The 27,336-nt window shown below is 36.5% G+C and overlaps 2 protein-coding genes across 4 annotated transcripts; one reads left to right on the forward strand and one right to left on the reverse strand.

Moving 5' to 3' along the window:
• Positions 1-27,285, forward strand: LOC108608099 (cytohesin-1). 3 transcript variants are annotated; one of them, XM_017999307.2, is made up of 9 exons: positions 1-206; positions 790-863; positions 21,984-22,113; positions 24,788-24,886; positions 24,965-25,064; positions 25,125-25,299; positions 25,505-25,710; positions 25,774-25,987; positions 26,047-27,285. In XM_017999307.2, the coding sequence occupies exons 1-9, from the start codon at positions 128-130 to the stop codon at positions 26,197-26,199; spliced, it is 1,230 nt and encodes a 409-aa protein (XP_017854796.1). In that variant the 5' UTR covers positions 1-127; the 3' UTR covers positions 26,200-27,285. The 3 variants fall into 3 exon arrangements, with proteins under 3 accessions (XP_017854796.1, XP_017854794.1, XP_017854795.1); XM_017999305.2 differs by lacking the exons at positions 1-206; positions 790-863 and adding exons at positions 5,060-5,224; positions 18,347-19,632; XM_017999306.2 differs by lacking the exons at positions 1-206; positions 790-863 and adding an exon at positions 17,909-19,632.
• Positions 13,292-18,238, reverse strand: LOC108598559 (C-type lectin 37Db-like). Its single transcript, XM_017985630.1, has 2 exons — positions 18,134-18,238; positions 13,292-13,743 (listed from the first exon to the last, which is right to left on the reverse strand). Exons 1-2 carry the CDS (start codon positions 18,236-18,238, stop codon positions 13,315-13,317), a joined length of 534 nt encoding a protein of 177 aa, XP_017841119.1. The 3' UTR covers positions 13,292-13,314.
• Positions 27,286-27,336: the final 51 nt, after the last annotated feature.

Consider the following 27,336-nt stretch of genomic DNA (forward strand, 5'->3'; position numbering starts at 1 on the left):
GTTGTTTTTATATAAATTTAATGGTGTTTAATAAATGAAAACGCTAACGAATACAACTCAATTGTTGAATATGTGTAATTAGTGCAACGCGTGTGCAAGTGTGTGTGTGACTACTGTGCGCGCCACAATGATTAGCGCAATGGATAATTTTGACAACAGATCATACGGTGCGATATCCAAGGGGCGCAGTGAATTCTCGATGCCAGGTAAACACACAGAGAAATAAATACAGAGAAACAACGCAATGAGTAAACAAGAAAACAAAGAAGCTCGTCGCGTATAACAATAAAGATTAGCTTAAGCTGCAATTCAAATGAAATTGTGCGAATGCAAATTAGCAATTGTTGCGCCCCAAGAGAAAGGGGCACGGCCAGTTAAGAAATGAAAAGAAAAAAAGCAACAAGCGACGCGATGCTTGTGGGCGTGTGCATGTATGTGTTAATGCATATGTGTGTGTGTGCGTCTATTAAATTAGCCTTCAATTGAATTAATCTATTATGCGGCATTAAACTAATAAACTAATTAATAAAGCACGACAGCCCGTGGTGAAAAAAAACAATTTTTTTTTTATATTGATTTAACTGCATAGCCTCTCCCCTAGCTATGCGCATACGTGTGTGTATGTGTGAGTGACTCTATGTGTGTGTGTGTGTGTTCATGCAGCGTGTCTGTTTGTAGTGGAATGTCGCTGTTCCAATTAACCAAAAATACAAACAACAACAACATGCGTTTTGCTTTTGTTTTGTAATAATGACTTGACTGACTCTCCTAACTCTTTTTTATTTGCAGAACTGACACCAGAGCAACAAAAGTTGCTCATTGAGTTGCGTAGAAAAAAACAAGAGCTACTACTAGAAATACAGGTGAGTGCAAGCTGCTGCTTCTTCTTCTTTTTGTTGCTTAGTTTGTGTTTTGCCTTCACCTTTGGCTCGCTTGGACCAAATGTCAACTTCTATATGAAAAGAGTTGTGGACAAAAGGGGGGAGCGCTGCTTGCTCTTTGTTTTTAAGGCTAATTAGTTTGTTTGCATAGTTTGCTTTTGTTGTTGATTTTATACAATTTATTTGATTGCTTTTAATGACTTTCGCTCTAACGTTTGTTCATTGACATACTCCAACATTAGTATGGTGAGGCCTAATGGGCGCTACAAAATAGAATTATTTACCGTTATAAGTGTGCTCAACTGCCGCTTTGTTAATATTCGTTGATCGTTGTTGCTAAGTTTGGCGACACACAACGTGGGAGCAATGCTAAAAACAAACTGTAAACAAAGCGAGGAGCGCATTCAATTGGGCGCCGCTCTCGCTCTGCGCCCACTCGTCGCTTAAGCTACCTGCGCTTCGCTCCTGACATGCAAAACTCAGCTTCGGTATCGCGGCGACTTCTCATATTTCGCTCTTAGTCATCGATGACGTTTCGCTTGAGAGACACCGAACTCTAGATCGACTGACGGACCAAACAGATAACGGACTTTGTAACTCGCGCGCGATAAACCGAAAAAACATGTAAAATATTCCAAGAGCGTTAAATATTTATAAAGTGCATTATTATTTATATTTTGTTGTTGTTTTCATTTGTTGAGTGTGCGTGTGTGTGTGTGCTGTGCTATGTATAAATATTTATATCGCAAATTTGTAAACAAATCCAAGCCCAAGGTGAGTGTGACTGCTACATGTGATAAAAAGAAGTCTAGTAAAAATAGCTTATCAGTCGTAGAATAATGAATGAATAATACTATAAATAAATATTTGTTGATATGATAAATATTGTTGAGCAGGTTATGAAATTTTACGTTTGTCATTGTGTGTTATCTATAATTTAATACGAAATTATTTAAATAACAAGAACTCAGCTTTTAAAAATAATATTATATTATTGCAGACAACTTATTTTTGTTGTTTTTTTTGTTTAGAATTCTCTGTAATGCGCTAATCCTGCTCGCAGTTTTCCACCAAATTCTTTGAGATTTTCCATCGCTTAATATGCATAATTTAAGGTTTCGTTTCTTTCTTCTCTGACTACCTGAGGCGGCGGCAATCGACACCTCAAGAGCCCGCTTGACCTCTCTTCGCCGCTTCTCTCTTCCCTGCAGGGCTGGCTGCTACTTCTCTGTGGTTTTGCCGCTGTTCCAGATCCTTTGCCTTACCTGTGTGCTGTGCCCTTTACCGCAATGCATAAATAATATAGGAATTCCTTTCTCTTGTTGTTGGTCCTGTCTGCCTTCTCGGCAGGGTTTTTTATTTCAGTTTTTCGGCAATTAGTCGAGTTCATATTTCGGGTTAAGTTGGGTTAAGTTTTTGGCTTGTGGATAACGCTTGTCCCTTATTTTTTTGTAGTGTCTTGTGCGCTTTTTTTGCTACCTCTAAGGCTTACTGCTTGTTGTGAAAATGATTTATTTGTAACAATTTAATTATATGCAGTATGCATTAGCGGCTCGCAAGAAGTTGGATAAAATAAATCATTTTAGCACTTTCACTAGTTGCAAAAGTCATAAATCATAACCATATTTAAATATATCTTCAATTAAAATAAAGCTTGCAACGGCCAACAAAAGTTTTCTGAAGTCGATATGCCAAAAGTTTAGCTTTTTTCTGTTTTTTTTTTACCACCCCTTGGTGTCTGTTAATTCAGCTTAGTTGGGTGCGCCGTCTATCAGACATGGCTTGCTCCAAGCTTTGAACAATAAAAACATAATAGCTAACAATTATAATTATTGGAGTTGGGAGTAAGCAGTAGCTTTATATAGTTCTCGCTATAGGAGATTAGATCACCTCCTTTCTCCAAAGTCGGTGCTCGCCTCATTACTGATTGCCTAGCCTAGAGTTCAGCTCAGTGACGTTAAGAATATAGAAAAAATGTTTTTGAATTCGCTGATATTTTAGAAAATGTCCTGCATACTCAAAAATTATCTGCCACGCCCTTTTAAATACATGCGCCTGCAAAAACGAAATATATCAAATAACGCATTATTGATTATTTGTCTCCCGAAGTTATGCAGTAGAAAATTCTATGCAACACGCTTGAAAGCATGCTGCAGTTGCTGCAACATATAAGTAGCAAGAACACAAACCTTAGTTAAGGCAACAACCTAACGATCTTGTATAAAAAGCTTGTAATGTGTTTTGTATGATTAAAATTATTAAAAGAATATTAATTAAAACACGTAAATCAAGACACTTTTCTTTGCATAAACGAATTTTAAATATTACGCTAAATTCTTTCGCATATTTTGTGTTAGCATAGCAACTAAAAAGAATTTCCTACTTGCATAATAATGACCTTATTTGTATCTTAGTAATCCCCAAGCATTTCCGTTGAATTCTCTTAAATACAAATATGTGTGCATGTGCTCGGCCTTAATAATTCAATATTTGCAATTCAGTTTGCGCTTGATGCCCCAGCCATGAATCATAATACAGACAGACGTTGTGTTCTTATCAAAATTAAATGTTATGTGTAAATAGTTTGTTTGTATTTGTGTTTGTTTGTATAAGGCGACTGTAAGTAAGTCAACTTATATAAAGAAGCTTTGAATAGCGTTTGCAACGTCAGAAATAAAGTGTATGCTATAGTCGGACTGTGCGAAGCTTAGACTTATTTTTCTACATTTTTGGTTTAATTGTTTTCTCTTCGTTTTTGTTGCTTTGCATATAAGCTGATAAGAACTTTTTGCGCGGTCGTCTCTCGGCAGCTGCCCAAGCGTCGTTTTGCCGCTTCCTCGTCTCTTCGAGTTCAGTTCGCCCAGTTTTCTTATCTAAAGTCAATGCGCGTACCGTTAACTTCGCAGTTATCACGTTGCCAGATGATGATGGAAAGCAAAAACGAATATGTATATTATATAAATAGCATTTTATCAAAAACTGGACAAATAAATTTACCTATGCTGATGAGCTTGAACTTTCGTTTAATTTGCGCAATTTAAACGGCATCTGCTCTCTTAAACTCACTGCGCTGTTGATTAAGTTGTTTGCCCTTAGAAATTCCTTAATTATATGTATTCTGTTTGCTCTGCGGAGTTATGGCAGGCAAATGCGACATACAATGAACGTTGAAGTACAGCAAAGTGCTAAAACTTATTGAAAGTGCAGTTAAAGTGTAAATTTGTACTTTGATTTATGGCGTCTGCTTTGTGAGGTTATAAACGACAATAACGACGACGAGTGGCAACAATGACCGCCGCTTACAACTTCCAGCAAACAAACACACAACTCCCCAGTTTAACCCCCTCGCTCTTCGCCCCTTGCGTGTTGCTGTTTCTCTTGTTACTGCTGGCCAACACAATGGCAAACTAATCGAAGTGGCCAACACACACACAACGCAAATGTGGCCACTACTGCAGTTTATGATGTCTGCATGCAAATGGCCAAAGCTTGGGGCACGTTGCTTAGAAGAAAGACCATTTATGTCTGCAGCACATGTTGTAAATGTTTTTAGTTCTTTTCACAACTTTATATACATATTATACATGCTGCTTTAATTATTTTAAAACAATTACATTTTAATCGTTTAATAAATTACATTTGCTTTAATACGTTCATGTTCAGTTTCATGTTTAGCGCTCTTAAATTTAAACGTTTATTTTTTATTGTGGGCGGCGCGCAGTCAGCTGTTCTCACAGAGAGCGCCTAACAGCGCGCTCATTGCTGTTAACTTGCCGCTTGCAGCGCTGCTAAGCAACCAACAGCACCATTTTGAGCTCAACAGTCAACAAGCTGTTAGCTTAACAGCTGGCGAAACACTTGTTGTCTCGCGTTAACATTAACAGTCGAGAATTCAAGCAACATGCCAGCGTAACGGACGAAACGGCAGCGTTCACATTATCGCGGTGCGGCAAACGAGAAAGAAAGAAGCCCCAAATATATAATAAATATTTTGTCGTAGTGCCAAAACAAAAGATACGCCAGAGATTTATTGAAACCCGGCGCGCGGTTGTGTTTATAAATAGTATTAAATTTTTGTTAAATCAAACAAAAAGCATTGGTGCAAAAAAAGTGCTACAAAAAAATTGTATAAATATATAAAATCATTGTTTATATATAAAAGTTCAAGTGATATCAAATCGTCTTATCTGAAAGCGAATAAAAGTGTGCAAGATAATAACAAAAAGAATTTCAAAGTAGCACAAAAGAAAAAAAACGTGCAAATAATAATAAATAAAAGTGTTAATTAAGCATAGTGGCATTTAATTAAAGTCTGCTACTAAGCAGCGGCTAACTTCTTTCAAGTAATTATGCGATATAAATTTTATAAATTGTTAACTGTTGTTGTTGTTGTTGCAAGCAATTTACGAGCGCAAAGTGCGCGTCAGTGAGATAATTTAAATAAATAAAATAAGTAGTAACGCAAATATTACTATTTATACGCTTAGTAATATTATTTTTTATCACCTGTGTTTTTTGCCTAGTAAACAAATGTGCGTCGACGACTGTGACGTCAGTTTTGTATTTCCGCTGCCTGAGTTCGAGTTTATCAATTATTGTCAGGCAAGAATTTTTGCTGAACTCAGACAGGTTTTTATGTTTACCTTAAGCTGCCCGTAATGAGTAATGAACTTTTATGGACAAGCCAAAAGTTATAATGCTTTATTTTAAACAATTTACGTGATTATAAATCGCAGCCTTAGAGCGTACATATTTTATGTCGCTCAGCTGACTAAAGCGGATCTCTCAGCTTATCGCATTGCAGTCTTTACTTAACTTTTGCGCAATTTATAAAAACAAACGTCAGCATTGATAATAATGCAGCCAAACACAGTTTGAAATTGAATTGGAAATTGTCTGTCTGGGTAGGAAAAAGGACAACACAAATCATTATAGAAAAGGTCAGGCAATTGGTTCAGTGAGCAGCGCCCCAGACGAAGGTTAACTGCCCTAAAAAACTAAAGCACATTTGCCAGGCCCAAAAACTTTTGGCGCACAGCAAATAAATAAATTTTCATGCCATTTTACCGACTTACAGTAGCTGCAAAATATATGCGGCACAAATTTCTATTATAAAAATAAGCAAGCAATAAAAATTGTTGGCATTTTTATTAACTTAAGCGACAAATTTTGATGTTTTTTAATGGCTAACAAATATTTATGTATACAAATTAAAATATATATTTGTTGATGCAGCGTTTTTGTTATTGGGCACAGCCAGCGGCAATTTTTAGACGTGTCTGCCAACAATTGCAAATCGGTGGGGTGGCGACCTCTAGCGCTGACATTTTTATCAAGTGGCGCGCCCCCAACAGCACCAAGTGCACTTTTGTTTCATTTCCATTTTGGGGCCAGGCAGGCAGTTTCATTCCCGCCTGTCCTCAGCCTGCTGCAAAGTATTTTCGCGCTCTCTCGCTCTCTTGCCTGTTTGCATATTTTAAGTCAATGAAACATGCCAAAAACATAGCCAAACTACAAGTCAGCAGTGTTTAAGTTAATTTCGTAGCTTTGTCTGTGTGTGAGTGTGTGTTGCCAAGAATGCAAATGCAGTGGCAGCCAGTTCGCAAGTATTTTTGAGTGAGTTGCAGCAATACAAAGAAAATCAATAGTTGCCACTTTGCTGTGACACTGGAAATTATTGCAAATAAATTGCAAAGAATTTTCAAATTGCACGACTAGCTTTACTCATTGCTATTTTTATACAATTAATTATTTATAAAATGCTAGGCTACGATTTGGAATTCGAAACAACAGCAACAACAATTGCTTAATGTTGATTAGTTCGTAGACAGCTCACAGCTTAAGCAATAAATGTCAACAGCTGCGGCTGCTGCTGCAGCCAAAGGGCGCTGACTTGGCAGAAGCTGTGAAGCTGCCACAATTTGCGGTTTATCAGAGTATAATAACCTCACTCGACTGCAGCAGCAACAGCAACATCAAAGTTGCAACACCGTCTGGTCACAATATCGACGCTCGATTGGTTGCACATTGGTGGCGGCGGCGGCTTGAGCTGACCCCAGCAGCGGATGCGTTTCATTAAAGTTACAGTTTGCCATGCAAGAATTTGTGTGCCTCTCTCTCTCTCTCTTCCCCCATCTATGTATATCTCTTTCGCTCGCTTTGTGTGTGTGTGTGTGCAATTGTACAATTGTTGTTGTCATATCTGCAATCGCTTTTTGCTCGTAATGCGGAAATTAATGCATAAACTGCAGTTGACAATCCACTAGAGCGCGTTTGGCGTTTTGGGTGCGCCCCTTACGAACGAACGAACGAACAATAAACCGCAACTGCAACAACAACACAATTAATTGTCAACAAACATGCGCAACGCGTGCGCTAAGCGTGCAACATAATTTTGTTGCATGTTGCTAAAAATAATTGCATTTGGTCATTACAGTTGCTGCAGCGACCCCAGTTTCAATACATTTGTCTCTTTATTGAACGCGTGTGGTGGTCAAAACGTTGCATTAACCAATAGTGGAACGTGGCATGTTGTTAATCACTTGCAGGTGCAACATAGCGAAGAAAAAAAATACTAGACACTGCAGTGTGTTTAAAGCGTTTTTCTATATTCACCCTTTGACGCCTTTTGTTATTAATAGCTTTGCTTGTTGTGCGCTTAAATTAGAAATATGTTCCATTCCATTGTTTCAAAAAGGCGCACAACTGGCATTAGTGTTGTTAAATGCTTTATATGCGTTTCTTTTTCACTATTTCAACTTGCGTTGCAGCTAAATATAATCAAATGTTTGTTTATAATGCATTTTTTACTTCATATAAATTAGCAATTAAATAATGTTTCTATTTTACTGCAATCTTGAAGTATTTACGTTTTATTTGCACAGCTCTAATTGAGCTTAATATAAAATAATCAAGAGTTAAACATTTATGCGAATTTTTACTTAAAATTAAATGTAAATTTTATATTTTATTTTCACTGTTTCAACCTGCAATAAAGGCAAAACAATGAGAGTTTAATATATTTTTACACTTTTGTAAGCTTTAAAATAAATTTCGTACTATTTTCACTGTTTCAACTAGACTGTCTTCATTTATTTCCTTTTCATTTTATTTGCTCCACATGTATTAATATTTATAATTATTTTTAATTGTAAATTAATTGTTTGTTCTATTTCACTGTTTCAACAATACTGCTTACATTTATTTCCGTTACATTTTCATTGTGTCAATCAAGAGCTTAAAATTTATGCAAGTAAAATTTTATATAATTTATTAAATTAAATTGAGTTTAAATTTCAGCAGCTTACTTGTTTATTTTTTGCCAACGTTTGAACTTTATCAACTTGTAAATTTTCTTATTTGAGCACGCAGCAAACTTTTGCAATTTGAGCAAAGCCTTGACGAAAACTAAGAAATTGTTTAAGGTTTTTTTTCACGCCTAGAGCCATTTACACTTGAGTGAAATTCAATATTTTGAGCAGAGCAGAAACAAAAACAAAAACAAAGGCGCGTGTTGTAATGTGAGTAAATGTAACAAATGTCGGTCAACAAACAAAACAATGAAGTTGCACTATGAACTACAAATTGAAATGAACTTGAAGAAAACGCGTTAAAAGTGACAGCAAAACAACAAACAATTTGCAGCTAACTGTGAACATTGCATGCAACATATAAACAAAAGACACGCGAATCAAAGCTGAGCAAAGTCAAATGCGCATTTATTAAGATTAAAACACAAACAGCGCAATAGAACAGCTGATATGATTTGGAATAACAACAATAACTAAAAATTAATATAAGCTGAGATTTATAGGCGCTCAAAATTCTTAGCAGCAGCACTTAAAAGATAACTAAAAAAATATGAGAGATATAAAAAAGTCGAGGCGGCGTCATTAAAGTTGGAGGCATAATTAATTTAATAGCTAAGGGATACGTAGCCCAGGGCTGCAAACTGCATGTGGCAAAACCAATAAAAATAAACTATAGACAAAAACCAAGTTCAAGTTTGGTTTAATTGCTTTTGAGGGTGGCTAGCTTGACTATATTTATTTATTTATGCAACGTTTTACAGTTATTTACAGCATGTGCGCAGCTGTTTGGCTGCTAATTATAATAATAAAAAATTTGCATTTGCTATCGCGTGTCGAACTCGAGTCTTCGGTCTTCGGTCTGCAGCCTAAGCAAACAGCCAGCATGTTATCCTTTTGGGCCAACAACAAAAGGTTCATATACATATGTGCGCATATTAACCCTTGCAAAGGCAGCCTTAACCCTTGTGCACACAGACTGCTGTTGACTTTGACATTGATGTCTTTGCTTCTTGTTGTTTTTTTTTTATTTTGTTGTGGTCTGTCTGGCGCTGGGGCGTGTCCATTAGTGTCGACTGCGCTGTCAAGCTGAAAACGAAGATCAATGAATCGAGAAATTGTTGCCTGCAATTAAGAAATATATGTGATTTTATTTTTATTGTCATTAAATTAATTTATAGTAATTGCGCTTGGGCTTGGCGATTAGTTAGAGAATTGCTTTAAAGTGTTGCACAAATATTAAAGTTGCAGTTCGCTCTCTCTCTCTTTCTTTGGCTTTTTTTTAATGTCATTAAATTAATTTAAAGTAATTGCTTTTGGGCTGCACAATTATTTAGGGCATTGCTTTAAATATTGAAGTTGTCTCTCTCTCTCTCTCTCTCTCTCTTTGTTTTTGTCATGCAAATTATTGTAATATTTTTATTGTTATTAATTGAATTTATAGCAATTGCTTTAAATTGTTGCACATATTTTAGTGCGTGTAGCTTTAAGTTGCGCTCTCTCTCTCTCTCTCTCTCTCTTTAGCTCACTCTCTAGTTATGTGTCATGCAAATTATTGCTGCTGACTCATAGATACTTTGGTCTAGGCCTGTGCCATGAATGGCAAACATTTCATAGGCGTGTTTTGTCGTATCTACAGCTATTACATCTAAACTGCATTGCAGTCTAAAAAAGTGAGAGAGAGACTTACAATGGCTGCCACTTAGCAGCTGAGGCATGCAACAAGTTTATGTTTAATTTACTCATTTGCAGCTGCTGCTGCAGCTACAGCAATTATGCAAAATGTATCTTATAGATACACACACGCGTAATTAGACTTCGTTTCACACACATTTCTTTATGCAATTTGTAGACTTTGACGTTGACCTCGCCATTTGCATAAAGTTAACTTTGTTTACAATAAAATTTCTTCACACTTGCGCATAAATTGAAACTGTAAACTGCGCATTCTTTTGCTTCTACTTCGAACTACAAAGTGTGTTGTGTTGTATTTTGTAGCCTTGTAGGCTTTTAGTCGCTTTCTGTGCCAAGTGGCCTTTGGCCAGGATATGCTTGCGCCATGTCCTGCTGCCAAGTGAGTGCTCACTCGATTTTAAAAGCTCGAAATGTAAATGCGTTTGCCATTAGGCAAAAACACAAATCAAAGTGTAGCCGTCTATTGTTTATTAAAGTGCAGGCGCTTAAATAGGTTAAGCTCTATGCATAGAAATAGAAATTCATATGCATTTTATAGCTTGTTTTTAGTTGTGTTATTTTTAAAAATTAAAACATGCAGCGCTTTTATTTATGTTGTCAGCTCAGTCTATAAATGTTTGTCACTAATCCAACTTTTTACATTTTTGTAGCTATAGCAAGTTACACGCTTGCAATTTAGTCAGCTATGAGCTCATAAATTAAGTTCTCTCTCTGTGTGTGTGTGTGTGTGTCTCACCCCTTTGGTATTTTTTATATTTTCCAAACCTAATTAGTTCAAACTGCTTCTAAATACACGTGAGAAATAATTATAAAACAAACTGCGTGCCACATTTGTTATTGTTTTTTGTTTTGTTTTGTTTGTTGTTTTCGCTATCATTTTTACTTTTTGCTGTGCATTCAATTTCCCACACGCTGTGCGGTTATTTCAGCCCCATATATCATATATCTATGCAGATATATATATTGTTATAGCCGCAGGTATTTTCATGCTCTGGCTACTGAGCTGGAAACGTGTCAGCGTGGGAGCGCATTAAGAACATTTCAAAAACAAAAAAAGCAAATCAATTAAATTCAAATATGTTACAGGGTTAAAGCAAATTGTAAAAAGTTTAGAAAAATTTTAAAATAGTAGCAGAAATTCTTTTCAAGCTGCTAAGCTAATAAAGTCAGCATTAAATATGGCAAATTTAGTTATATATTAATTTAAACATTGCAGCAATAGCAATCAAATGTTGTATTAGCTTTTAGATTTTTAAATTAATTTTTTTAAACATAAATTAGCTAATGCAAAATACTTTTAGTTAAATTATAAATTCAATGCAAAGTATTACAATTTCTATAATGTATATTATATTTAATCAAAAAATAGTCATAAAATATTTATAAATTCAATACAATGTATTTGCAAAATTTAAGCTTAATTTGATTCATTTTAATAAATAGCTTAATGTTATTCATTATTTCTAAATTAAACACAATGTGGTAAAGAAATTTATTAAATGATTTCACACACATAAATATACATTTATTTATATATTGAAATGAATTTTTATATTATTAACTTGCTTATTATATAAATTTCGCTATAGACATAAATATTTATATTGAGCACACGCCGCTGCCGCTGCCTTTTTCTTTACTTATATTTTGTCTGCTGGGCAAACTTTAGAATAATAAACAAAAGCATAACACTTGCTGCCAAAGTCAAATCAAAAGAAATATGATTTATGTTTGTTAATTAACTCTAAACATTGAAATCCGCAGCAGCCGCAGCAGCAGCGACGCCTCACCAGATTATTAATTTAAAATATGAGTCGGCGGCATTGGAATTTATTTCAAGTGTACTCATGACTCAACAACAACAACAATAAATGCGACCTTGAGTTGAAATTTCTTTTTGGCAAAGAAATTGCATTTCACTTTGTTAAATGCCGCCAAAAGCAATTGAAGGCTATGCCAATAAGCTAAGCAGCTATTTGGCATATCAGCAGATATATATATATACAGTATATAGTTGTGCTATTTTATCAATTGGCTACGTCATTGAACTGAATTTCAAATCAAATTTTGATAAGATAGTTGAGTTGTTAGGAAATTTTGCTAGACAAACGGCAGCCGCGCCAGATAAACAAATGAGAGAAAAGTGTCGAGCAATTGACACACTAAATGAAATGAGAAAATTGAAAACATGTGTGTGTACAAAAATAGAAAAATGCACTAGGAAAAACCTAAATAGATACGAAACTAGCTGCACCAAATAGACGAAAAGTGCAGTACGCAGTTATTGAAACAAAAAGTTGTAAGCACTGAGAAGTGAGAATTGAGAGCTGCTGAGAGACATGGACTCAAGGACTCGACAATTCACTTTTTTAAGATACAAAACACACACACACACGCACACACACATGTGTGTATCTGTGTTTTAGAACGGAAAGCAAAAGGCATTTGGCTTCGCTTTGGGTTCAGGCCATAAAATGTTCAAATTTATAAACAAGCAAAAGTTGCGCGTGTCTGCGGACACATTCAGACAAAAGAGAGAGACCACAAGCCAAAGAAAATAAAAACGAGAAGAAAACAGGAAAAAAAAAAATGCCGCGACAGAAAGAAAAAGTGCCAAAGTGCGAAAGAGAGAGTCGCATTAATGTTTTGCGTGTTCAAATCACGTTGCAGACGTGGCACGTCTGGCGTTCGTTGTGCCCCTCACACGCCTCAGTGACATTTTTGCGTACTGCAGACATTTTGTATATATATAGACGATCCTTTGCTTGCGTCCTTTGGCACTTGCACAAACATATGTATCCCCAAGTTGAACAAACTTGCTGCAGCAACAAAGACATAAAATTCTAGAATTTAAGTTGCTGCTGATATGAAGCGCATATATATCCGTTTTATATATATATATCGCTCGCAGCTTGTGGTCGTCTTATCAATATTTAAGCAATTAAAGGAAATGCCTTAAACAATATAAAATATTGCTTATCATTTGCTTAGCAGCTGAGCCCGCATAAAATAAAAAAAATAGCTTAAAAAAATAAAAATTACTTTTAGTTTGGCTTAGCAAAAGTTACTCATGTCTAAATTTCTATTTTATTTTGCTCTCAACTTTTTATGCTGCCTCAACTTATGCCTAATTTTATAGAAATAAATGCATTAATTTAGCATTATAAGTTCACTACTATATTTTCTTTTAATGCACTATCAGCGCTAAAGATTACTCGAATTTGTAATGTATCCAAAGCTAAAATCTTATTAGACTAATTTAAATTTAAATAAATCGCCACATTAATTTAGAGCTTAGACCCGCTCTACAATTTTCTCAGCTACACATGCGCTTATTATATAAAAATATATTAATTTATATAACAAAGCATTAATTTTGATTTTTTTATTTAGACTAAAAATAAATATATTTGAATTTAAGCTTTACACTCTCATTTCCTTTGGCAAACATAAAGCTGCGGCTTTCTGCAATCCTCATTGGTCATGAGTCCTTTTTGTCCCAGGACAATGCAATTCTCAGTGCCTCGCGCATTATCCGGCACTGTCAGCCAATCCAAATACGTGCTCAACTTTCCGTTGCTAAGCGCATAATATTCCTTGGGCGATACCAGGCAATTGATGTCCAGCCAATAGGCTTTAGCTTTGGCCAACTTCGGTGCTATTAACTCATATTCCTGACGATTGTTCAGGTGCAACAAATTCGACTGCATTGCATGACAAACTTGAGCGGCGGCAAACCAATTCAAAGGTTTTTCTTTTTCAATAAAATAATCGTAGCGACCAATTTTTTGAAATTCTTTGGCTGCGGCGACTCTGGGCTGCAAGTCTGTGTGGCATGCATCGCATTCAGCTGGGCAGAACTAGGAATTGAACAAATTATAGTTGCTTGGCTTTAATTTAAACAAATACTTGCCACAACGCCAGCGCTTAGTTTTGTTAAGCTTAGCAAACAAATTAAAATAAATTGTTGCATTGTTAACTTTGCAAAATCTTAAGCAGTACTAAGCAGCTGGCAGCTAAACTAAAACTAATTTGAATAATTAAATTGGACGCAGTTTGAATTTAATAAGCAGTCAGTTTAATTTAGTTAAAGCGAAGCTTGACTTATATTTAAAATTTATTGAAGAAATTATTAAAAAATAAATTCTACTACTAAAGTTTCTATGTAGCTAAAAAATCTTTAAAAAATCTTATTATTTATAACATTTAAACGCAAAATACTTGTTACATTATTTTCAATAAAAAATAGTTTAATAAATTCTAAAAGCATTATTAGCAAAGACTGTAAAGCATAAATAAATTAAAATGTATTTTCAATAGCTTATAGCTCATAAGTAAATTATTTAAAAAATTCTAAAGCAGCGAAAGTATTTAAAATTTAATAAGCGCCTTAAGTTGTAATCATGGCCAAAGTTCTTATATAGAAAAATGATATAAACAGTAATAAAAACTGTTACATGCGCAAGTGTTTACATAAAAAGCAACTGCTTGGTTGGTTGGGTGGGTGGTGGGAGGTGTTCTAGGCGCACCTGTTGCTGCGGCGCCTATAAAATACACGCGCGTAGCTGTAATGTATCCACAAGATACTTTGTGCGCTGTGCGCTTGTTTAATATGCAAACTGCGTCTAACTGGCATTTTTTTACTTTTATATGTTTGCTGCATATATTTAGCTCAAACAGCATAAATTCCATTGAATTCTATACACACACACACACACACACACACATTAAAAAGCTGCTTTAAATTTTTATTTAGAATTCTTTTTGTGTTGTGTTCATGCCCATTCAATTTGGTATTTAGTATTTTGTAGCTATGCTGAGCCAATTTTGAAACGCCACGTTGAATTGCTAATGAGCGAGCGTCGGCGTCGGCGTCGGCTAATCACTTGCAAAAGGTAAAAGATACAAGATACATTTACATTTACAGTTAGAGCGACAGCAATGTCTGTGTAATGGACACAGCATAAAACAAAAGGCATTTAATTAAAAACACATTTAAATAGGAAAGACAGTCCGAGAGTCGGCTCTGCTTCTTCTTCTGTCCATTGTTAATAATTTTTCTTGTTTTGTCCCTAACTATGCCAATGAACTTTTGTTGTAATGGTTCAATGCGTTTTTATTTTATTTGTGTGTTCTTAAGTGCGCAAATAAATTTTTATTCAGCCGCAAAAAGTTTTTACAAATTTCACATTCGTGTATTTGTTTATGGCCACAAATATATATATATATATATATATATGTTTTTTTTTATTATATATGGTCTGTATTTTTACCGCTAATGATCAAAGCTTGTTTTCGTGTCTTATTTACATTTTGTATTTTGTGTGTTTTTCGCTCTCGCTCGCAAATAAAAATGTTAAAATAATGCCATATAAAACAACAGCAAACGCCAAAGAAAACAAATAGCATTTTATATATACCAACATATATATTTTACAGCCATATGTAGATATTTTAGTTTTTCGCTTTTAGCACTTGTTGCGTCATTTTCACTAGCAAAAGAAACATGCAAATTTCTTAATGTTATAACCAAAACTTAAAGAGTCGAAAGTTTATGTTGCTAAAATTGATATAATAAAAAATTAGCTTCAAACTCTTATTTTTTATTTAAATCAAAAGTTGAATAAAGCAGAATTAAAAACAAGCAAACAACTTTTATTTTCAACTTTGATTGATAAGGCAAACAAAAAAAATTTTAAAATACATTTGTTTATCCATTTGTTTGGAAAGGCAAAAGATACTTAATTTATATAAGTTATTTTTAATGCTTATTTTACCATATTTATTCTCAAAGTGGAAATTAAAAATCCTTAAAATGAATTAATTTTTATTTAAAAATGGCTGCTTTATTAAATTAATAAGAGCTATTTGCTTATAATTCTAATTTTCAATTTCGTACACACACAAATTATTTTTTCAATTTTTACTATAAAAGTGTAAACAAAAACTTTTTTTTTAAAATTTTATTTTAAAATATTTTTTATATTTATTCAATAGTTATTTTATTTAAATTTTTTATTTGCCGCACTGCAATCAAAATTGAAAAGTAAAATAATTTAGCACTTTTGTAATTGTTTGTTAACTAATGAGCTTGAGTCTATGAAAATAAAGCGAATGGGGTCTCAACTGAAATTGAAAAATTCTTCAGCTGTGTGGCAAACTCAAATTGAAAAGTTGTTTAAAAATCTAAGCAGCTTATAACCAATAAAAGTTTACAAATCTCAGAGCAAAATCAATAAAGCAAAACAAATGCATTTTAGACGCTCAGCAGACAACAAAAACAAAAAAAAAGAGAAGACTGATGACCGAGCAATGACCGCAGCACACACAAACAGTTGCAAGTTTGGAAGTTCTTTGTGTGTGTGTGTGGCAGACAAAAAACAAATAAAATAAAAAGCGAAAAGCAGCAAAACTGTTGCAAATGTAAGCTTAAGTTAAATTGCCGAAGCAGCTTCTGGGCTCTGGCTAAAAGGAAAGTGAAAGCAGCAGCAGTTTTTCCCAGACTCTTTTTCCCAGTTGCTGTTGTGACTTTTTTTTTTTGTTGCTATGCATTGTTGATATGTCTGTCTGTCTAATTGGATTTCGGGTTTAACAACAATGCTCGCCTCACTCGAAGATTAAAATGTCTAGATAAATTGCACACACACACACACACACACATGTGTGCCACGCCCTTTTGGCTACTGTTGAAGCCAACTTCAACTCCTTTTTAAATGAATCTTGTTGCCTCAAGTGCATTTTCCAAAAGCAGCCCACACAACACCTGAGCGAGTTACTCCAGGTAGCTCAGCTTTGTTTTTTGTGTTTCCTTTGCCTTTGCTTCAATCTTATAGTTTTGTATCTTGTATCTTTTATTCTACGCTGCGGTCGCTTGCGCTGTTTATTCTGTTCATCTGCTTGATTGATAGTTTGTTTACAAATTATTTCCATTTCTACCTGCGAGTGCTCGCTCTCTCTCTCTCTCTCTCTCGCTCTGTGGCAAGCGACGCGCCTTCTTCATTGTTTAACTTTTATATAAATAAAATATACAAATAAAATCTCAAAGTGCGTGTGGCTCAGTACGTGAATGAGAGAGAGAGAGTGAGTGAGTAAGAGAGTAAAAACTAGAGATGGGAGTGTGCCTTTTGAGGCTTCACTGCAGGCTTCTTTAAAAAATCCCAGGGCTTCATAAAAAAATATCAAAGGCAAAGCAAAAAATTTTCTTAACTTTTAATAACATGAAAGCAATTTATAAATAATTTAAAAAAAATGGAATTAATAATAAAAATGTATTTACTTTTTGACTACAAAAATAGCTGAAATATTTGAAAGATTTTAATGAGTTAAGGCAATAAAAAAGTTCTTAGAATGTAGCGCTTGGGAAATTTGCAGCCCTTGAAATCAACTTGAAGGTGATTGTAAGTTTAATTTGAAATTCTATAATTCCGCCGTGTTGTGCCTTTTTTGAATATCTGATAGTCAGCTGGGAATTTATTTGAAACCAGGGCTGCTTTGCAGCACCGTTACCATCTCTATTGCACACTTAGCTAAGCAAAATTGAAATTCATTTCGATTGTGGCTGTGGCTCGTTGTTTATGCAATCGCCTCACGTTCCTGCAACTCTTGAAAGGATGCAAAAAAAAAACTCCAAAAGGCTTCAAGACTTAATTTCAAAAACTTGCTAATGTAATGTTGCCAGGCATTGCATGTACGGGGGGGGCGTGGCAGTTAAATTGTGTTGTTGATGTTGGCAACGTGTCCAACATCAGAGTCTGAGGCAAGCAGCACAGCTGGCAATGGTTCCCTGGAGACTTGCGTGGTGTATTGACATTTGTGTCGCCTCCGAATGTTGCAAGCATGTAAATTATTTTAATGAGCTACTAGCTGTAATAGATGTAGCTATTAGACTATAAATAGATCAATAACAACAAAGGCAAATAGATAAGTATAGAATGAGACTGAATTTGCTTAAATTTCAGTTCAATTCTGTAGCTAAAACATAAATTATAACAAAAAATTGTGTTGCTTGAATTTTTGCATATGGCTGAGTGAGTTTTTGCTTAGTACACAACTTAATCCCCCTAGAGAGAAAACGACACATGGCCAATTAGAGTTTGGGCTGCTGCTTTATCGTACGTACTTCCTTTGCTTAACGTAACGTAAGCGCAAAACGTAATAAATCAAGTGCCCGAGCACAATGGGCATGTGTAGAAAGGACTTTGCTGTCATTGTCCTTGTTTGTCGCTGAGATTAAGGCGAAGGCTGCTTAACCTGGCAGACGCAGAGCATTAAACTAATTTGTCTGCCGAAATTCAATTTCAGTCCTTTGCACTTCCTGTCGTCGTCGTCGTCGTCGTCGTCGCACTTTGTAGGCATCATAATAATTAGTTAATGAATTTATGTGTATAACATTACACTTTGTGCTGCGTAAATTGCCAACAACAACAACAACAAGCAACCAACAAAATGTTCCAAAATTTACAGAGTTACAAAAACATGAAGCAGAAGCCAAAACAAAACAAAGTGTAAGCCAAAGTGTAAACGAAAAAGTGTGAAACGAACTTCAAACTCAAGCGGAAGTCAACAATTGACTGCCAGACATGACAACAACAACAACAACAACAGCAGTGGGACTGCAGCAGAAGCGTCCCAGCATAAGCAACTGGTTCAGCTCGCTGCGCAGACAGCCCAAGAGCAAGAAGAGCGCTGGGGTCACGTTGGGCGCCGCACGCAGCGGCGGCTTTGGCGGCAGCTTTGGCAGCAAGCAGCAGTTGCAGCGCAGCTGCTTTGATCTCAGCAATGCGCCAGCAACTGAATCCGAGAGCAGCTGCATCTTTGGCAGCGGCGTTGGCAGCATGCCCGACAATCGCAGCAGCAGCACCTTCTACATAGCCTCACCCACGGCGGATGAGGATCGTCGCCGGCTGCTGAGCAAACTGCAGAGCGAAAGCAGCAGCAGCAGCAGAAGCAGCAACAGCACGCTGAGCAGCAGCGTCTGCTCGCGCTGCTTTTGCAGCCTGGCCAGCGCCTTGAGCAGCAGCAAGAAGCAGCCAGCGCCACGCTCGCCACGCTCGCCCTCACTCTCGCCCTTTAGCAGCGTGGCCAGCTATAAGATCACAGCGCTGCGTGCGGATTCGCCGCCGCCTGCCAGTCCCACGCTCAGCTCGGAGACTGTTGCCTGCTCCGACGTCGTGCGCAAGTCGCAGCTGCTGCGCCTGCCCAGCAGCGAGCCGCATACGCAAGTCTATAGCAAACGCTTGGAGAGCACACACATCAGCAGCAACACCATAACACACACTCTGATTAGCTCCAGACCCATCGAGCTGCTGCTCAATGAGCGTGGTGAGATTATCTCGCGCCGTTTGCCGCAAGCGCCGCGCAAGTCGCGCTCCAACTCGCTTGGCTGCATGCTGGATATGCCGCCGGATGAGGAGGAGCAGCAGCAGCAGGATGCAAGCTCAGCGCTCAGCTCACCATTAACACCTGACACCAGCGAGTTGGACACTTTGACAGCCGCTGGAGATTTGCGCTTCATTGACGACAGCTCCAACTCGCAAAGCGAATCCGAGCGCAATTCCCAAACCCACAACAGCAGCAACGAAGACAACAACAACAGCAGCAAGCAGCTGAACAACAATCACAACAACAACAATCAACAACAACAGCAACAGCAACAACAACAACAACTTTGTGATAGTTGCCGCACGCTCATCGAACGAAATCGCAACAATGCGGAGCTGAGCAATGTTGTCATACTAAGGCGACCGCAGGTATTTGAAGAGGGGGGCGGGTACAGAAATTATTTAAATGCTGCTGGTGTATTGCTGCTGAATCATATGTTGGTTGAGGTTGGGGCTGTCTATATATAACTGCATATTTGTATTTTTATTTGCCGGATTCTTCAACTTTTAATCGCAACAAGCTTAAAACTTTTTATTAGAAATCCAATCAACTTTATTCACATTTATTCTGCTTAAGCTCATCAAATATTTATATTTCTTGCTAAACTAAAGTGCAACTGTCCAGCTGCATTATACGCTTTTGAATTAACATATTGAAATTTAAATGTAATTATTAAAATTTGAACACAACAAGCTTTATAAAATTATAATTAGCAACTCAATATTGAGCGCATAAAATCAACTTTATGCAAATTCTTTAAGATTTCTGCTTAAGCCGAAATAAGCTTAAACATATTTCATGGAAATATATAAAACGGCGACTAAATTTATCGAAAACCAACTGCATTAATACGCTTGGAATTTTTTAAATATTTTTCAACGTTTGTTTATTTCATAAAAAACATAAAAGTATTATAATTCTTTAAGTTTGCTGCTTTATATCGTGGCATTATTTCGACTAAATTTGTACGCAACCAACTGCATTAATACACTTTAAACAGCGCTTAACGTATTGGAATTTTTAAAATATTTTTTAAACGTAAAACAATATTAATTCTTAAAGAATTCTGCTTGAGCTCATTATTTTGTCGAAGCATTTAATATTTCGTCTAAATTTATCGAAAGCCAACTGCATTAATACACTTGAAATTTTTAAATATTTTTCAACGTTTGTTGAATTTTAATTCTTTAAGATTTCTGCTTTATATCGTGGCATCATTTATTATTTCGACTATATTTGAGCGCAACCAACTGCATTAATACACTTGATAATTTACAAGCTTGTTTCGCTTAATGCATTTAAACAAGCTGATAAAAAATCAATAGACTGTAAGCTAATTGGTTTAAATTTATTAGTTGACGAACTCAGTTTTTTAGATTTTAGTCTCAGTCCTTCGAATTAGACTTTCGAAATAACTATTTAGTGCATTTTTCTCGCTTGTAAATTAGTTAATGCCTTGATCTGGTTAGCGCTGACATTTAACTTGCATATATAGAGTTAACATATGCCATATTTATTTATAAGTCTCCATCCAACATTTGCATTTGTTTGAGATTTGTTCGAAACGAGTTTTTCTCTCTTTCTCTTTTGATTGCTACGTTCGTTTACGTTCATTTGGGGGCTTCCTCGTCGACTGCTGTGGCATTCCCACAACTTTAGCGTCGTTTCAAAGTTATTTTTAAGCTTTGACGTTCATTAGCTGGAAGTCGCTTGTGGTTTCACCTGTTGCTTTATAATGAGCGTTGAACGCTTAGAACTGAGCGAGCAATCAACAACTATTTAGCTCTGGGCTATTGTTGGAAGAGGGCGTAGCCTTCGTAGTCTGGAAACTCCTGTGGATCGCTTGCAGTCATTTACATAATGCGGCATTGTTAATTAAAAGGTTTTCTCTTCTTATCTTGCGCAACGGAAGTAGCAACAGCATAAAAGTTTTAAGTCTATAAAAACAAATAACTTTGATATGCATTGTAGCTTTTATCTATTAATATTGATTACAGTGTCTGCCAAACTAGACGAACGCTTCATTGCTCGTTGCTGGGGTCAGCGCAATGAGCTCATCGCATAACTCTACGAATCAAAACGATCCTCAAGAGAGAAAACAACACATGCTGAATTTCTCATGAGCTTTAATTGTCGCATACAATTTGCATATATATATAGTCTATATATGTGTGTGTGTGTGTGACAAATGAGTCAGAAGGTCAGTCTACATGGGCGTGGGCTGAGCGGGTTGGGGGGTGTTTGACTGTTTGAGCAATTGATATGTTCCGGTCTCGTGTGTTATTGAAGCAACTGCTTGACAAATTTGTTTGTGCCTCGAGGCGAGGCGCGTTGTTGTGACCCTTGGCCCCAGGCCGTGTCAGGTACTAGTCTAAATTCAATTTAAATTTCGAATTCAGCAACTTGGCGACTAATCAAATTATTGCAGTTCGTACTTTTTGGCGCCAGTTACTGAACTTTCGCTTCATCAGCAATATTTACTTTTTGTTATATTTATAGCAACAATTGTCGCCTCGTTTCCGCAATTTCTACGCAGTTGTGTGTGCGTCGATCGCTGCGCTATTTTTATATATGCATATAGCCGCTATATTTGCTGTAGTTATGTGTAGACTAAATATAAAATATATTTGCATACATTGCTCTGGCGCGTTGCATGCAAATGATGTGAAAGTTGAACTCGAGTTTCGATTTAATGTGCGACTCTTGTTTTCATTTGCAGCAAATCAAAGATGAATTGTGCGAGGTGGTCTCGGAAATGGAGGCACTCGATGTGCCGGAGGATAAGCATTCCAACAAGGACAAGCAAATGTCGATTGGACGCAAAAAGTTCAACATGGATCCCAAGAAAGGTGAGTTCACATTTAATTTAATAACTTTGTGGGAAAGTTTGCTGCTGACTCAATCCAAAGAAATTCCCCCAGAATTTGATTATTCTTAATGTTTAAATAAAAACCACAAGCGCATAAATCAAAAGCCACAAAGTGAGTGAGCTTGGGGTTCGGTTTGCTTGCAATAAGCTGAAGAGCTGAAGAGCGCCTCCCCCCGTTTGTTGCAAATTTAAACGCAGCAGCAACTCAAGAAAACAGAGCACGTACATTCAATAATAATTTCGACGTTAATTTAATAACGTAATGAGTTGCAACGCATGTCATTCATGCAACTGACGCCCCCTTGGGTGGGCCTCCAAGTTGGGAAAGAAGCAGAACAAGGCGTCGGCATCTCTCAGACTCAGACTCGAGACTGAGAGCGCTGGCATTAAATTGAAGCGCTGACAAATTTGACAGTTCGTTGACATTCGAAGTCGTTCAAATTTGCAGCGAGTGAGTGAACAACTAACGAGTAGCAACGAATGATTTATGCAACTTTTATAGCTTTGCTGCTATTTTAAAATTGCCCAAAGCTGTCTGTCTGTCGTCAGAGCTTAAGTAAAGAGACTTGTCCAACACGCTTGTCTAATCTCATGTGACCCATTTAGTTGCTCCCTCGACAGCTCCTCGCAGCCAATCAAATATTTACTTCGAACTCTTCGGCCATAAATTAGCGTTGACAAGACTAAAATTAGGCCAAATAGAAGCGATGCGTCCTGTAAAAAAAAAAAACAAAACGAAGCAATAAAAATGCTAATCCGCATTGAAAGTATTTTGTATTAAATGGTCACGGAGTGGCAAAGGAGGGAGCGAGGTGGAGCGGAAATGCGCGTTGCGTTTGCTTATTAAAAACTTGGCCATGTGTGTGAGTGAGTGGGTGGGTGGGTGGGTTAGGCCGCAGTCTGGGCAGCATTGTCATTTGTCGCTTTATCGGCCGATTATCAACATAAGCACAATAACCTCCAGTCACACACACACACACACACACACACACACGTACGCACACACACTTGAATTAATAGCTCTCAAATGGGCCATCCATAACGCCACACAACGAGTGGGGCGTTGGGTAGGGTGTGAGGTTGGAGTTGTAGGTGCCAGCAACTTACTGATGCTAATCGCGTGTGATGCGCACAACAACAAAATAAACTTAATGCCTTGGGCTTTTATTCTTTTTGTTGCTGTTGCTGTTGTTGTTGTCTCCTTTGTCATTATCGTTGCCATTTCGCATTATTGTTGTTTGGCTTTTCCCCATATATGTGACAACAAAACTATGAAAACGCTTCCAATAACGAAACGCCAATCTGTCTGCCACAAAAAGCAAAAACGCGACAGCAAATTCGCTTAACTTGGCTTAAAGCACTTGTAGTGGTGGCTAGGGAGGGGCTGAGTTTGGATGTAATCATAAGATTATGTTTGGAGCCATTAAGAAAGAAGTTTGTGCTACAATTGCCAAAGTTCAGTTTATAAAAAGCACTTTAAGTTAAATAAAAAAAAATATATAAAGATAAGCTAAGTTAACAAAATTAATTAACAAACAATAGTATAAATATATTGACTCTAGTGAAACTTAGTCGAGCTTTGGTTACAAATTTATTTTGAATAAAAAGAAATGTTAAATATTTGCAAAACTTAGCAGCCATTTTTTTAACCAAATAATTAACAATAAATATGTGTTTATTCAAATAAAAAAAGTGTATACATATTTAGATATTTACATTTAGTTGCACTTGTTCTTTAAATAAATTTATTTTAAAGCCAAGGCGCTTGTCAAAAAAGTTTGCAAGACTAATAGTAAATAAATTTATTTATTTAATATTGACTATGTACAGTCGTTAGTATAAGAAAGTTGTTAGCAACAAGTGGTGCAAGTTTATTTATTTGGTTAGTATACGAAATTAAGAAGTTAAATTAAAATTAATTGCTTGGAAAAGTAAAATAAATATTAATTTATATAATTATTTGCTAGCATAGCCCTTAAAATGGAATTCGAATTAGAAATCAATAAAGTGATGATTCGAAAATAAACTAAATGAATATTTCGCATATGAAAAATTAAAGTTTCAAGGATTGGGTATTAGTTATTTATAGTTAAATAAGATAAAGCACCTCGCTTAAATAAAAAATGTAATAGTTGTTGATATACCTTTTTTCTTGTATTCCAAGACATGTAAAGTAAATAAGGCACCTTAACTATTTGTCTAGCTGTCGATCATAGTCATAGCTACAGTTGTAACTGCTTTAGTTTCAAGGAAGTCAAAGCCAAAGCTACACACGCGATTGTCAAATTTGTCTTGGCTGCTTGCAACTTCTTGTTGCTGTTGCTGTTTGTTTGCACTTAATACAATGTCGAAGCTTTGTACATATCGAGATATATATATGTCTTTATATATGTGTGTGTGTGTGCGCCTTCCGGCTTTTATCGCAAATTGCTGAGCCGCAGCCGAGACCGAGACCCTTTTGCGTTTTGATTGATAAATAATGACGACGACGACGCTGTCGAGTCAGCCGCTCCTTAATATATTGAAATTGCTGCGGTGGTTACCATCAATATTCACATATATGGATTGGATTGGATTAGTTTTGATTGTTTGATTGCGTTTTGAATTTCCGCGCATAATATTAAACTCAACATTTCGACTTTATTTTGTTGCAGGTATTGAGTATCTTGTAGAGAATCGACTGCTGCGGCATGATCCACAGGATGTGGCGCATTTTCTTTACAAGGGCGAGGGACTGAACAAAACGGCCATAGGTAAGTTCCAGCTCATAAGCTGTGAATTCAATTAAAGGCTCTAGCTAAATTGTAATCATTTGCTCAATTTGTTTACAGGCGATTACCTTGGCGAGAAGAACGACTTCAACGAGGATGTGCTGAAGGCTTTTGTGGCGCTGCATGATTTTACAAACTTAATACTGGTGCAGGCTTTAAGGTAAGCCCAACTGCCCAATACACTTTTTGCTTTAGTTTAATATTTGCTTTTGATTCGCAGACAATTTCTTTGGTCGTTTCGTTTGCCGGGCGAGGCGCAGAAAATCGATCGCATGATGGAATGCTTTGCCCAGCGCTACTGTCAATTGAATCCGGATATTTTCACCAACACGGATACGTGCTATGTGCTCAGCTTTGCCATCATTATGCTGAATACATCGCTGCACAATCCATCGGTAAGTAGCAACAACGGAAATGCAATTAGGATGCTCGCCAAATTTAAAACTGGCACTCGCTTCACTTCCGTTTGCGCTCACTGCTATAAATAGGTCAAGTCTATAGCTGTGTGTGTGTGTGTGCCAAGAAATTGAGAGACAAATAGTTTTAATTAATTTTTATTGCTCGACATGAATAACCTTTTGACTTTCGACTTGCTTGCAGGTCAAAGACAAACCCACCGTTGAGCAATTCATATCGATGAATCGTGGCATTAATAACGGCGGAGATTTGCCGCGTGGTCTGCTCGAATCTTTATACGAGTCCATACGCACCGAGCCCTTTAAGATACCCCAGGACGATGGCAACGATCTAATGCACACCTTCTTCAATCCCGACAAGGAGGGCTGGCTCTGGAAACAGGGCGGCAGGTAAGCCAACGCAATAAACTTAGAATGCATCTAAGCTTAAGCTACTCTCAATATTTTGCTTAGATACAAATCGTGGAAGCGACGCTGGTTCATTCTGAACGACAATTGTCTGTATTACTTTGAGTATACAACGGATAAGGAGCCGCGTGGCATTATACCGCTGGAGAATATATCAGTGCGTGAGATACAGGATCGCAGCAAGCCGCACTGCTTTGAGCTATTCGCCATTGGCGGCGCCGATATAATCAAGGCATGCAAGACTGATTCCGAGGGCAAGGTAAGCGCAACTGAAATCAGTTTATGCTTATGCTAAACGCTTTCAATTGTTTTTGGCAGGTGGTGGAGGGCAAGCATACGGTTTATCGCATGTCTGCGGCAACGGAGGAGGATCAACAGGAGTGGATCAAGCGGCTGACGCAGTCCATTAGCCACAATCCCTTCTACGATATTCTGGTACAAAGAAAGAAGAAAGCGCTGAGCAAGAGTTAATATTAAATGGAATGCTCTGGCGCCCAAGCATTGTTCTTGTATTGGATCTCTCAGTGGAACTCAGTGGCTGCTGCTGCCTCCGCATGTGCGTGTGTGTCTGTGTGTGTGTGCATCTGTGTCTGTATGTGTGTTTTGTAATTTTGTATGCATAAGTGTGTCTATAGCTATATTGAATTATTATTTGTAGTCTGCAAGCAGCTCTCGTTCCAATTTGTCTTTAGTTTGTTAACACACACACACACACGCACACACACACAAATTTTGTCTCTATTGTTGTGATATAATTTATTTATACTAAGCGTACAAACCCACTAAGAAATTAAGTTGCAAATACAAGAAAGAAATACAATTTTCGTTTAGTGCAAATTATTATGTTAACGTTAAGTCGAATATACAACAAAAACAAAAAAAAAAAACATATCCCAGCTGCCTGCTCAATAATTTTGCTTGGCAATTATTAAAAAAAACATATAAATTACTTCCAATGCCTTTTTTGTATAACTTTACTGCAGAACAACGAATCAAAATCTATAAACAACGTGCTGTAAAAAGACTTGAGAATTAACACGGACAATACAAAGATGCAAAGGAATGCAGCTCAATGCAATTAGTTAATGCTAAACTCTTAGTATAAGTCAAAATTAAATAAAAAGTGAACAATTTAAAACGCAGCTGATGACTGAGTAGACTTTGTTATGTGCATTTTGTATTGTGATTTGTTAATTTCTGTACAGTACGCAACCGAACCAAGCCACAAAGTGTTCAAGCAGCTGAAACTAATCAATTAATTAATCCATTAGGCATAGCAGGCTATGAACAACAAGCGCTGGCTTCATTTGTTTATAATTTCAATGCAATTAAGGCAACAATCCTCAATGTTAATGTAGCTCAAAGAAACTTAGCGCTTAGTAACTTGTGTATGAAAAGTCCCAATACTTTATGCAATATTAATGCTAACTATAATATCTATTTGTACTATATACACATATATCAGCTGTAATCCCCTACATATAAACACTCTGCATATGTAAATAGAGTTAAAATACTATTGTCAATATAAATGTGCGTTTTAGCATTATAACAAAAACACATATATATTATATATAACAAATTTAAGTTTTGTAAATAACTATATAG

Source organism: Drosophila busckii, chromosome 2L (assembly GCF_011750605.1).
Source record: "Drosophila busckii strain San Diego stock center, stock number 13000-0081.31 chromosome 2L, ASM1175060v1, whole genome shotgun sequence".
Lineage (NCBI taxonomy): Eukaryota > Metazoa > Arthropoda > Insecta > Diptera > Drosophilidae > Drosophila > Drosophila busckii.

What these genes read in the sequence shown, in the direction of transcription:
- LOC108598559 (XM_017985630.1), bottom strand. Translation starts at nt 18,238, where the DNA reads ATGCCTACAAAGTGCGACGACGACGACGACGACGACGACAGGAAGTGC. An exon ending in TAATGCTCTGCGTCTGCCAG is followed by an intron (nt 13,744 to 18,133) that starts GTTAAGCAGCCT and finishes TTCAATTCCTAG; the next exon opens with TTCTGCCCAGCTGAATGCGA.
- LOC108608099 (XM_017999305.2), top strand. Translation starts at nt 18,463, where the DNA reads ATGACAACAACAACAACAACAACAGCAGTGGGACTGCAGCAGAAGCGT. An exon ending in TCATACTAAGGCGACCGCAG is followed by an intron (nt 19,633 to 21,983) that starts GTATTTGAAGAG and finishes TTTCATTTGCAG; the next exon opens with CAAATCAAAGATGAATTGTG. An exon ending in ATACTGGTGCAGGCTTTAAG is followed by an intron (nt 25,065 to 25,124) that starts GTAAGCCCAACT and finishes TTTGATTCGCAG; the next exon opens with ACAATTTCTTTGGTCGTTTC.